Here is a 13838-nt window from a genome sequence, read left to right as displayed (position 1 = left end):
CACATTTCAGGATCCAAGGAGATCTGGTGGTCTGTGGTATTCGCTTGTTAATTTCTTGATGAATGGGTAGAAAGGCCATGAAGTGCACTCAGTACAGCACGTCTTCTGAAGATAGATGATCTCAAATAAATTCTATTCCCAATCAGTTTTTGATTTGTTAGGTGTTAAACCATTTCTTTGTAAGGACAGTGTTTACAAGCCTTGTAATGAGACAGCCCTGTGAGACCTTACTCTTCTTGCTGTAATTTTGATAAATGGAACTCTAATTCATAAAGGATATAGTGATTGAAGGGCAACTCTGGGTCTCGTACACTTTCATTTAGATAAATGTTTGGTACAGTACAGCAAAACTGAGGTGCACTCAACAAAGTGATAAATTTAAACAACAGCCAAACCAGAGCTTTTTTCCATCAAGACAAAGAAGTGCCATTTACAATATTTCTTTTAGATAAATGTATGTTTAATATTATAAACCCAAATGGATTTTAGAAACATTTGTCTTATTGCTAAGCTCCAAATTTGCCAAATTAATTTAATGCCTTCTACTCCACCGCGTTTCTTACATTGGTGTATGGCAATATTTCTGTAATCTGGTAACTGGAACCATCATCACAAGGGATTTAAAATACACTAAATTTAAAACCAAACAGAACAAAAATAAAAAAACCAGAAGTTTGAACATAAGATTGAAAACTTTTCCAACTATTAGTTACTTGATTCAATTTTCAGTTGAGTGAATAATTACAGTTAGTTGTACTAAGCAGTAACCTGTGCAAGCGAGGTAGTGATCACAGCCTAATAACTAAACACAGCAAAACACAGGGTATTAGTATGTATCAGCATCAGTAGTGTCTTTATCACTGTCAGTATGAGTATGGTCCTAATGGAGAGAGCAACAGATAGGAAGACTAGAGGTGTTATCCTTAATTTTGGGCTTGATAAAAAAATGGGGGTTTCCTTACTTGTTTGTCTTTACCTTCTCTGTAGTTTCAGAAATAGCAATTGGGATAATAGCAATAGTATACAAAAGGTGAATATTAGGCAATGTTGAAAATTAGGTTGTCTCAGCCTGTGGTGGAGTCCGATATCAAGTGGCATGCTAACAGTGATCTTCAGAGTAAACACAATAAGAAAAAAATATGCCTCTAGCATTTTTCTTTATATGGTGTGACTCTCCTGTGCACAAACTAATTAAAAGACTCATATATGAGTAGGAGATTCAGTAGGAGGCAAGAATGAAGGGTAAGACATTCCTGTGAAGTCCTTTGATGTAATTGGCACATGTCCATACACCAACATTTTTATTTTGCTCCTCAAAAACACACACAGACACGGATACCGAAGTTCCCTCACCACACTTGTCCTTTTTTAGTATTTTCTGAATGTCTGCATAGTCTACCTTGTTGGTACTCTTTATTGAGATAACCCATCTCCTGTTTCACCATCCTATCCCTCCTATCTCTAAGATGAAAACCGTGACAGGTTTTTGAATTCCCAAAAGCAACTCCTTGATTTACAGTAGATGGTTTGAGCTCTCAAAGGTGAGTCGGAGTCAGGACACCAGGAACCCAAGAAAAACTGCTGAATTTCTTGCAGGTGGAAAACTAATGGAACAACACTGAACACAAAGCAAATAGCAATTATTAAAAGCAGGAGAGTCTTTGTGAAACACTTAATATTTTATTCAAGATATATTCTGAAAGATAGCATAAGGCTGCATATTTTGTAAACCTTGATAAAGTTTTTGAAAATGTTCCTTCCTTTTTTCAATAAAGAAGATTTATACTGTGTTTTTCTACTACTTGGCTAGGGTTATTTTGTATTTAAAATATTATTCAGCTGAATTAACAACATTTGTACCTTTTTTTAGGCACTGAAGAGGACGTAGTGAAGTCAAAGAAAACTTTTCGAAGTCAAGCTGTGGTAAATCAGAATGCAGAAACAGAGCTTATGCTGGAAGGAGACGATGATGCTGTTAGCCTGCTCCAAGAGAAGGAGATTGACAACCTTGCAGGTGATTATCTTTTTCATTACAACTAAGATATGGGCCAAAAGGCTCTTTTAAACTTGTTCACTCTTAACCTTTGTGGTTAATGTCTTAATATTGACAGCTAAGTATACAATTCCAGTACAGATTCTTTGTGTTCTAGATTTAATATCATGTCCTACCTCCACAAACTAGGGAAACTGATTACAGAGCATATGCCCATTGCAGAGTCTTTCAGCAGAGATGTGAGAAATACCAATACCTCAAGTGCTTCTATTACTGCCTGAAAACCACTGTGGGAATGTCTCTTTTTTATAGTTAAAATGGAAATGCGGACTAATTCCATAACTCAGGGTTTTGTGAGTCAGAGTGCGGTTGTGCGCATTCATGACCTGTTCCCAAGTGCCACGCAGCTTGTGGAGAGACACCTGCTTTCCTGCTGGCACCCACTTCTCCCAGTGATGGAGTTAAGGGGGATCTGCAGTATCTCAACCCATCTGTCACAGTGAGGGAAAAAGTTGCCTGTTGTAAACAGGATCTAAGAAGGAAGGAAACTGTAATCAAGCTACGAACTTTGTTAGTTAGCAGATGAGCTGGGAATGAATCCTCTGTAAAAACCTACATGAGAGATCCCTTCTGGTCCTTTCTTCCTGTGTGAAGGTATGCAGTAAGGTCTTAGTTTTATCCGTTTTCTAGCAGGTTCTGTTACAGTTCTGTCTGCAATCCTACCTTTCCTGAGTACGTAGTCTGGAAAGAAAGTCATGTTGAAAGTTGAAAATGTACTCTTCTCTCAGACGAGATAAAAATGTGAGAACTGTGAAAGGCAGCATGAAATTTTTATATTTTAAAAACACCTTTATTAAATTACTCTACTAAGGGAAAATTTTTGTGATGTCTCAGGGGTTTTTTTCCTGCATAACTGAATTTCTAAAAGAGCTACCTTTGCTCCTGCACTTTCTTCTGATGACAAAGTGGAAATCTGTAGCAAAGATAATATCATTAAAAAACCCAAAATTAAAGAAAACAAACAAACAAAAGCAAAAAATGCCTACATGAAAGTTAGTCTCATACGTTGAAACTAGACCAGGGCAGAGGGGAGAAGTAAATGCTTTTATTTGGGAGCAATCTTCAGTATATGATTATCACAGTTAATATGTCAAGCTACCTGCTTCCTCAGTCTGCAGCTAACCATTGCTGAGACACTGTTGTCTTGAGAAAATAAAATAGTAAGACAAGCAGGATCATTAGTGGGATAATTTGATGGATGTCCCTTTCTCTTTTAGAAGGACAACTCATCACTGCTTTTGCTAAGTTCTTAGATATAAGAACCGTGCTTCCAACTAAATATGCATACAGTTGCTATAGTTTAAAGTCCGCAATATGCAATAACATTGAAATATTAATTAGAACTGCAAAGTGGACATGAAAAATTCTTGCCCAGTTTGGCAAATCTCACGGTTAGCTGTGGAGTTCTTAAATACGCATCATTTCTTTCAAACACACCGATGAAATACAATCCCTATAGCTATATCCCTCTGCAAAAACTTGGTATTTCAGTGTGTCCTTAAGCATATATGTGCAACATACCCTTTTAGTAGAGATCACTACATACTTTACATACCCCGCTCCTTCAGGACATGGCACAGTAATTCTAGTCCTTTCCTTTTACAGTTTGTAGAAATTAGGAGATCTTGTCAGTAATAGAAAAACAGAAATTATAGAAACTTTAACTTTTGAAATATTGACAGGACAGCTGTCCTAACAGTGTCAGAAATTAGCCTTTGTGTTCCCTATCAACACTAACAGGGCAAGGCGCCTCCAAGCATGGTGAGGTGATGTGGTAATGGTGCTACCTGTGTACCAAAAACTGTGAACTTCTCAAAAAAACCCCACATTCCACTTCCTCATTTTTACTGTCAGATTAACTGCAGCCTTTGCTGCTCCACTCTTGCTCCTTTTTGGAGCTTAAATGATTTCAAGAGTTAATGGTCACACACAATATTGTATGTGTCTTCTGTAAATTTTACCAATTGGTGAAAAAAACCTGAGTCAGTCCATACCCTCTGTTTTGCTGCATGCTTATGCATGATTTTGCATATAATGATGCCACTGCTTTTCATGGTTTTCAGTTTGTACAATGTGACTCTGAAATTTGAGTCCAATAATTGAAATCAAGAAGGCAAAGAAGGTGGGGTTTATGCCTAAGAAGGTTAGAACAACCTCTGACAGCTCTGAAGGGCAGGTCCCAATAAAGCCACGTTGTCCATTCTTGTCTAATTCTAAAGAGTTATGTAGATTCACTGTATGTGATCTGGAAATCTTTGAGATATATCAAGTTATGGTATAGCACAGCATCATTTATATCTAGTTACATTTCACAGTGGAATGACACATAGGAATTTCTATATTCAGATATGCCTCCAATTTAACTTTAAAGCTTAAATCAATTTAAACCTGGTTTACAGCGATTTGGTTTGTCTCAGTAAGGGATAGGAATTAAACAAAATCATTATAAACCAGATTTAAATTGATTTAAGATTGTCCACATTTAACTAAAACAATTTAACATTGTTTATTCCATGAAACTAAGGCACCTTTTTAAAAGATGAGACCTTAGGTTTTAGAAACCTTTTAACTAAGAGAATATAAATATTACAATATTTTCATTTGTGAAGTTAAAACAAAAAAAAAAAAAAAAAGGAAGTTTGAAACAGATTGAGACTGTTTGTACAAAGTTATCTGTAAATTCCTTTTGTTCCAGAGACTCTTTATAGTTTTTCATCAACCATTTGGCACAAATCAATGTAAAGTTCACTTTGATAAATTACATATGGGATGGAGAATTTTTAAATAATTATAGTCTGAACATCTTTATTATATAATCTAAGTATTCATTATGCAGTGGCAGTTGGTCAGATTTCATGATATTAAGTAGCATTTTAATAAAATATAAAAATCAAATTCCATGTTATTAGGGTCTTAGAATTATGACTTCTAAGTTTGCATCAAGATTTTTAACTAAAGCAGTATTTTAACTGTCTTTCTTACAGTATGAGTTATCAACAGATGTTGTTCTTGTTTTAGCATTTACATATTAAAATATTTTACATTTTTCTGTTTCAGTGTTAGCTCCTTTTCTTCCCAGACTGTTCACTTCACGAGGCAAGTCACATCTCTGTTAGAACTAATGATTGAGATAGCCCAGTCAATTTTAACAGTTTTCTAATATATTGTGAATCTGTGGGTGATACAATCAAATCCACTGTAGTGAGTTGATATTACTAACTCTTCTCCTTTTCTTTTCTTTTTGGATTTTCTAATGCTGCAGTAGGGCTCTTAAGTACTTACCTTTTCTCTTAAAAGCCTGAGAATGCAAATTTCCTAACAGTTTGTCTTCTGCTTAATAGGTGATTTTTTCAAAATGAAAAATATGTGGATGTGTTCTAATATCACAAGCTGGCATTCTCAAAGGGAAATATGTTTTAATAGATAATATTCTTTCCTCAAACATTTTTTTAAGCACTGATCTTGCACTAAAATAGATCATAAAAACAAGCAAACAAAACCCAACAAAACAGAATAAATGTAGAACCACACAGGTTTTATGCATTTTGCATTTTAGAAATACGTTCTCTTCTCTTTGTTGCGAAGTTGCAGTTGACTTGCTGAGAATTGTTTGTGCACATCTGAGAGCAGAATTTAGCCTTAATGACATTTGTGAAAGATACACGTTCTGTAACTGCAGCACATTTCATCTGTTTTGTCATATGGCTAGTGGCAACAGCAAATAGGCCCCGGCCAAACAAAGTGTCTCCCTGGCGGAGTCTTTTGCTACTCTCTAAAGAGTAGTTTCTAGAAAGAAAAAAGGAAATAAAGATAGGAGGATATGAGGCTTTGGGTTATTTTGGGAAGACAAAAGGCTTTGGCAGGCATCTGTCTGGTTACTTGCATGGGCTCAATCAACTCAGATTCTGACTTCCGCATAAGCCATGGTGAATTACAGCCTCACAATAGTCTTTCAAGAATAAATACATATTATTCGCTCCATTATACGAGGCGATCGAGCAACTCCTCCAAATAAACCCAAGGAAAGCCACTAACTTCTTTTAATGCATCTTAGTCTTTATGTATCTACAGAATCTTCCCTTCTTCTTGGACAGCTGTCTCTAGGTGGAAGGAAACCCCCCTTGATGCGAATATGCCAGGAAAATTTGAGTGAGACACAGCATCCCAGCACTGCCCTAACTTTTAGCAACTCTGAACTTTAGTGTAGAAATATTTCTAGAAAGAAGCATTACCACTGCTAAACAAGAGCTGATCTTCCATCCAAGCCAGCATGGGTAGCTAGTCCACATTGGCTTGAGGACTAAATGTGATAAGCCCTTTGTCCAGACTTCTTGGTAGTGTGCTGAGTATATTAACTTACTGCCCTGTGCTAAGGAACACACTGGGTCATGAGGATTTGACAGCTTGTATTATTATTAATGAGATATAAGACCTTTCACTTCCAGGTCATCTGTTTGAAGTCCAGACAAGACTGGTGGTAACCAAACATTATCAACATCTGTTTTGTGGCCTATGCAAAATAAGCCTTTTGTCTCGTTTCAGACAAACTAACAGAAATCATCACGATTTGAAGCAATTTCCAATTGAAAAAAATATTTGATGCTGTCATTAGAGGAAATTGGAATAGTGCCAAAAGTTCTACTACATAGAGTTACAGTTAAAATTGTATAGCAGTACTTAAAAAAAAAAAAAAGTAAATCATTTAGCCCTTAGGGAAATTTTCTATTCCAGGTTCTAACAAAAGACTCATTTACATTTCTGAAATTATTTTGAAGTCTTGCATAGGGCCAGATGCAGTAATAAAAGCACCAACACACCGAGGAACTGCATCTAAAGCCACAAAAAGCTCACAAAAGAAGTATTTGGGATGGAAAGCTTAAATACGATTTACTCATCTTTATATATATAATATGCACTTAATATTTATACATATACATATTTAGTTACAATAACATTTCTTACGGCCAAAATCTGACATTGAATTTTCTTTGCAAGTGTTGACCAGTGTAGACAATCTCTGGTAAGCAAAGCTGTTTGCAGCTTTTTCTTATGTATTCTTAAGAAGTAATGGAGGGGCTCATTTTCTTGGTTTTTTTTTCTGTTGCCATGTCAAAATGGTTTTAAGGTGTGTACGATCATTGCCATTGTTTTTGTCAGTGGAGTTAGACAAACAGTAGATGTTCTTAATTATAGAAAAAAAAGATAACTTGGGCCTCTGCTAAGGAGGCAGATTCTCAAATTATTAGATTTTGCAGGCAAAAGAAACCCATAATTTTTTTTGTTTGGGCCATCCAGAGAAAGTTTTGCTACATTACCTGCTGTCAGAGTAAGAGGTTGAAAGAAAGGACCAAGTAGCACATTATATTGCCTGCAGCAGCGACCACAGTCTACCCAGGAGGTTTTGGAGGACAGCAAAGCGTGACAGTGGTTCTCAGAGTGGTCTCACCTTCCCTCTCCAACCCTTCTTCTCCTTCCCTGGTGTGTCCTCTCCCGCGAGGCTGGGAGAGCCCTGCCGCCCATCACGTGCTCTCCTACTGCTCCAGTTGCCATCCGTACACCAGTGCCTCTGATGGTCTGGGGTGGGGCCAGGGAGCAGAAAGGAGTAACCACAGGGGAAGCCCAGGAAGGGCTGTACCGAGGATGCAGTGATGCTTCCTAATAATTCTCTCTCAGTCTCCAACAGCTCGCACCTCTGAGGCTTCCAGAGTCAGAGGTAGTAGTTATTTTTCTTTTTTTTTCCCCCATTTTCTTTCTCTCTCCTCTCTCTTGCACTCTTTCTCACTTTTTCTTTCTGTCTGGAGGTGGTTAAGGTACCTTAAGCTTTTCCATGGTTTATTTTTTTCTCTTTAAGAAAGTATGTATGTATATGTGCACAGACAAATATGTCAGTTAAATAACAAATATCAAAATTTCATTAGAAAACACCAAAAATAAGTCCTAATATTTCTCCTAGATTTTCAGGCATCTCAGTGGAAACTGTTCACTGGATTCAGCATGCACTCCTGAGTAGTTGTCTCGCCTCAAACGCCATTTTTCTTGCAAATTAGCGCTCAAGATAGGAATGCCATTGTGGGGGGTTGCTTGTTTGGGGAAGGGACAGGAACGTGGAAGAAAAGCGATTCTTTTTCCCTTTTTGTGGTAGACACATAACCACATAACCACAGCCTTGTACTTCCCAACATGGAAATTTAATTCAGCCAGATTTACATAGTTTCTGCTTATTATATATTCAGATTTTGATCCTCAAGTCTAAGTATAAAAAAGAAAAACATATTTGTATGAGTTTAATTTAGAGTATAGATTCAGGCATAAAGTGAAAACAGTTATACTTTTGATATGTAGTTGGCTTTCACATTGAAAACAAAACAAAAAAACCCCTACAGTTTCTGTAATATACTATTTTTAGACATTTCAGTGTTTATTCTAATCATTTTTTCCACATTACTATCCAAAATAGCTTAATATTTTATAAGGTGGTTGTCAGTCACATATCATAGTGCTCCTAAGCACAGCTTTGAAGAGCTCTTCTCTTTGTACCTTATTACACCCCATTCTCAGTCTAAGCATCTTCGACTTTTTAAAAAGCAGCCGGATTTCCGCCTTTCCGAGCTTTAAAATTGTACCAAATCAAACTTTGTTGGTTTGTGTTTATGGGAGACTCTGAAAGTGCTTCATGTGCTCTGACTGTCCATTCGTACCAGTCTACTTAAATTTCTTCTTTTTTATCCCCATAACTTACAAACCTCTTTTTATTTGAAACTCCTAAGGCTGCAGAATTAGGCTGCAACAGAGCCTATGAGTGCACACTTGCCTAGTGTTTAGGTCTGTAATTTCACCACACCCAGGATCGAAGTCGTTAGCTGGTCAAAGGTCAAGCTGATGAGCTACCTTGGAGGAGGAGAATGCAGAAGGAAAGGCCTAGAGATAAGGAGCCAGCCTCCACAGTTCTGCACCTTATTTCATCTTTGCTATGCAATTGATTTCCATATGAAAACCCCTGTTCTGCAAAATCTTTGTAAGACCCTATAGGGACAGACGTACGTAGATTAGTGGTAGGAGTGTGTCTAGAACTTTCACTGACCTATGGACAGGGGTTTTTGCCTTTTTTGTTTTGTTTTGGCATTTGTGTTATAGAAGCAAGCTAAAAAATCAGTCGAGAAGACAGTTTGGTTAGTCTTGGTTTCATTGACCAGAAATTGTACAAGAGGCAGCTTCATCCAGTGCACTTGGATGGTCCTCGCTGGTAGCCTGTTACGCCAATGCTTTTAGCTTGGCTTTCTAAAGAAGGAAGGTTTATGTGAGCATCCTCTGTCAGCCTTCTTGTAACTTCTGAACCTGGAAGCCATTTTGAACAAACTTCAACACAGGAGTAAGGATTTCAGGAGCAATAAAATTCCTGCAGTGAAATCAGGTAGTTAAGGAAGAAAGCCTACGTGACAGAGCCTGCCACATCGGTTCTCCTTTTATTAGGTACCAGAGAATCTTTGTGGGAGAGTCTTCAGAAGTTCCCTAACTGTGGGAAAGCAAAACATGCAATCAACCAGTAGACGCAGTTACACTCAAAAACATTCATTATTCATTCCGGCGTTGTTTAGAGATGCTTGTATTTTCAGAAAATTTTGAAGTTACAACTACTGAATCTTAGATAATTCTTCCAAATATACCTAGCAAGTCACATGCTAATTCAACAACTTCTTTCTTTCTTCACACATACATATAGGAGTAGATAACCAAATAAGTGAACTTTAAAATATCACAAGCTATCTGAACGTAAAACGTCCCTTCACTGCAGTCTCAAGAAGTATAAGGCCTAACAGTTTATCCTGAAGAACTTTTCCAGAATGGAGACTAGAAGAAATGAAAGCTGAGGGCTCACATCTTTCATTTCATTTCTAATCAATTGAGCTCTATTGCCATGACAAGGTACACAAGCTGGACTGTATAAAATACCTGTCAAGTCTGGTTTACTCAGACTTGTAACGGGGATTTGGTCCCTCACGTTCCTGACTCATTAGAATGAGCTCCTGTTTCAGTGGTATACTGCTAGAGCAGGATGCTATCTCTGCTTTCTCCTTTCTTCTTCCAACATTAAATATGCCTTTAAGGTGTGTTTTTTCTGTTACCTTTTGATTAAATAGACAGCTGTAGTAGCTCTCTCAGAGAGAAAAACTGTCAGTTAGGTGGGTGTGTTCAACATCACCCTAAGTTTTCTAGGTTTAAGTACCTTGAATTCTACCTGAAAAAGAGAAGGAAGCTAGTGTGGGTCATAGTGCATTAGTGTAGTATATTCACATCTGGATGCACTGCTTATCAATCAACTTCTTAGTTTCTAAACCAGCTTAAATTACTCAGTCCTTCCAATGTATAGCTTCAGGCAGGGCACACTGTATGAATCTAATTTTGAAGTGGCAAATGTATGCATTGCAGTAGTGAGGTCCCTATCCCAAACACTTAAGTTTCTGGCCATCTGTAAATCATTAAGAGGAGTCTTGATTATTATTAATACTTGATCATCTGGCAGGTTGGCACTCGAACATGTCCTGGAACAATACTAAACCCACATAAGCCACTCAGAGCTTGAGCACAGTTCAGAGGTTCTTGTGTATGCCACAGAGCAAATCAGAACTTACCGGCAAAAGGGGGCAAAAGTTGATTTTCTGAGTAGCTTTAGGCTGTTAGACACACAGCTAATTGTTCCATGGGACCTTCAGTGAGAAGATACCTAATAAGCTTGACTTTGGTATGGTATTGAGCTTGTCTCTGCATATTCTCTAACCATTCTATTAAGTGGTTGTTTTCTATCACACTTTTAACAATATAAAGAGGTACCTAGGAATATTGTGAAACACATTTTCCCTCTGTAAGAAGTACTATTTTATATTTTTCTTTCAGTGTGACTAGGAAAGTATGGAATTCAAATAACAATTTACTTGTGGAGGTGCATATGTCACTTAATTCAAATGTATGGAAAGTGTGTATATGTTTGAGAGAAAATTACTACTTTTTTTTTTAATTAAGCAATACTATTTTCACAATCTCACCAAAAACATGTATGTATTTCTTACTATTTTATTCACAGTTGTAAAACATAAGATTATTTCTATTTACATTTTCTTTCTAATCAAACACATTTGTTTGCTGTTATGGCACCACTTAAGAGAATTGAGTTGCTGTAATTGTTTAGTTATTGTTGTTGAAAAAGACCATTGAAGTTGATCTTTGATGTCAGTAGTAGTGTTACATGCTTTAAGCAGGAAAGGGGGGAAAAAGTGGGGAAAATTTTGGATATCAGGGCCTATCCACACTGGCAATGACATTTAAACAAACAATAAAAATCAATCCCTCCCTCACAATATGAAACATATGATTGTGCAAGAGTAAAAAGCCAACAAAGCAAGCTTGAATATCTCTGAAAACCAAGGAAAGGAATTGGGGTTGTTATGCAGTGGGGAAAGAGAAAAACAAGATTATAGTCCTGTTTAGACTTAGATTCTGGTTTTTGCAATCAAAAAGTTGTGCAAATTATTCTCCTTATTGAAACTGTTGAAAGTGCTCTGTAAAGGGAGCTGTGTATATACATGCTTATAAAAGCTTTGGCTTGAGTGAAGGAGTTACTCCCTGTATCTGCTATAGTGGAGAACAAATTGGGGGCAACCATCCTCATGTAAGTTCAATATATTTACTACAGAAGTCATTCTAAAGGGTAGTTTGGATCAGATTTACGACAACAATAGGAACGAAAAAGACTAAATTCTGTGAATTGTTTTTTAGGAATCTTACGTTGTTTACTTGTTGTTTACATGGCAGTGCATGTGTTATATTAATGATGTTAATTGGTTGAAATATTTTTCTGACTACAGAGCTTTTCCCAAAGGCTTCTGGTGCCTATACCTGTTTCCGCTTGTATGCTGTGTGATTTATATTATGAGAAACTGAAGGGTTTGCGTGCGTGAGTGTGTGTTAAGTATAAATTGTTTCAGGTATAAGGATTTGTAGTAATTTTAAATGCAAGTCAGTGTCAGATACACTTGGCTTTAGAGTTAAAGTGCTGAGGGAATTTCAATTGTCTTATTTCAGGTACCTTGTTAGTGATTTTTAATAATTATTCTTAATATTTGAAATTCTTGTGTAAGTATCATATCAAATTACAAATTGCAGTTTATGCAGACTCTTTTACATAGTAAATTTATTAGTTTCAGCTAGTCTGTTTTATATTTTCCATGTTAAACAGTATATGAAAAAAGAGGGATAAGTTTTTTTTCTTTTAAAAGTGTCAGCTAAAAATTAAACATGACAATATTCTTCACTTTTTTATAATAATTACCAGTAGATTGTAAAATTAAATTGGTCTAGCTGATTGGATGTGTTTTCAAAGTATTTGTCCCAGCTAGTATTTTTTCATCTATAAGTAATCACCAAAATATTATTTTAAAAGTTAGTCTTTTAAGTCTGCAGCAGGTAAATTGCTTGTTTTCATAATTCAGTATATAAAAGCATATATCTTATCCTACTAAGGAGTAATTATGCCCAATCATCTTAGCAAATATACCTCCGGTGTAATTTTCAGGCTCATAAATGTAACACATGTTTAGCTCTTACAGTTAAAAATGACAGTTTATGAAAATGAAAATGTTTGAAATAACAAGTTCAAAATACCACTCTCTTGGAGCTTTCCTTAAGAGGTGTAATTTTGCTGGTACTGCTTTAGCAGATAGCAAACTCTTTCATTTGATAGAACTTTTCACTTGCATTGACTTTCTTTACTTGAACTTGAAAAATGCGACAGCCAAGACAGAAGTACAAGGACTGAAGTTTCTGTTTAACAAAATTTAATGGAGGTGAGGAGAGAGCCTACATTCTGCTTTTATTCACTGGGACCTTCTAATCCCACGATCATTTGCTTTTGGAAAGAAAATATTTTAAAATGTATATGCGCGGTAGCGTTTATTTTAGAAATGTAAATCACATGTGCCGACCACAGGGATCAGGCAAAGCGGAAAATTCTCCATTTGAACTGATTACGAGACCTGTGGATCTAAAGTGATTTCTGGTCTGGTTTTAAGACCAGAACTTCTTTGTGCGGTCGCTGCCTCTCTGCTATGGGCCGCCCCGACCGCTCCAGAGAGGTTGGGAAGAGGCAACGAAACGATCCTTAAAAAGAGATGCTCTTCCTTAGAGTCCCAACAGCTGAGAAGCTCTCTAGACGCGTGTCCTCTCCACAAACCCCAAGCTGCCTGGTGAAGCGGAGCAGCCACAGGTTGGCTTTTCCCCCGGAGAAGGGAGGGAAGTGCCCTCGGCGTTTGCCGGCGGCTCCCGATGGCGGGGAGCGCCCGGCGCGTCCCCGTGTGCCGCTGCCGGCCGGTGCCCCCGGGAGCGCAGCCCCGAGTGCGGGCAGAGCCCGCTGCGCTTCGCTTCTCGAGGGCTCCAGCCGCGCTGGGAATGAATATTGACATCCCCTGGAAAAGCGCAGCTCGCCGCAGAGGAGCTGGGGTGAAGCCGGTAACCGGAGCCTGTTATCTTCCCCGCATGCGAATGAGCCCGTCCCGCGGCTCTTGGCTCAGGTGTGCCGGGCTTTTGTTTCATTAGATTATCAATTGGGTTTGGGAAGGGGACCCAAAGCTTTCCCGATAGCACGATGCCATATGGAAAATCTGCAGTATTTTGATTATGCTCTATGTAAACATTTTAATAGCGGATCCTTAAAATCCAGAGACTATCCCAAAGGGGATTAAAACATAATCCTCTCTCTATATAGCTGTAGTGGATTAATTTCGTATTCTCTCAG

General features: G+C 37.5%; 1 protein-coding gene across 6 annotated transcripts in view; it reads left to right on the top strand.

The window, feature by feature from the left end:
• Nucleotides 1–13838, top strand: part of NBEA (neurobeachin) — a 524026-nt gene that overhangs the window by 341926 nt on the left and 168262 nt on the right. For all 6 annotated transcript variants that reach the window (XM_075741999.1, XM_075742002.1, XM_075742000.1 and 3 more), the window contains one exon: nt 1871–2014. In XM_075741999.1, coding sequence (XP_075598114.1) covers nt 1871–2014 — 144 coding nt within the window. The remainder of the gene's footprint in view (nt 1–1870; nt 2015–13838) is intronic.

This window comes from Balearica regulorum, chromosome 1 (genome assembly GCF_011004875.1).
Source record: "Balearica regulorum gibbericeps isolate bBalReg1 chromosome 1, bBalReg1.pri, whole genome shotgun sequence".
Taxonomy (NCBI): Eukaryota; Metazoa; Chordata; class Aves; order Gruiformes; family Gruidae; genus Balearica; species Balearica regulorum.
The sequence above is the reverse complement of the archived record's forward strand: the minus strand, read 5'-3'. Positions and strand labels throughout refer to the sequence as shown.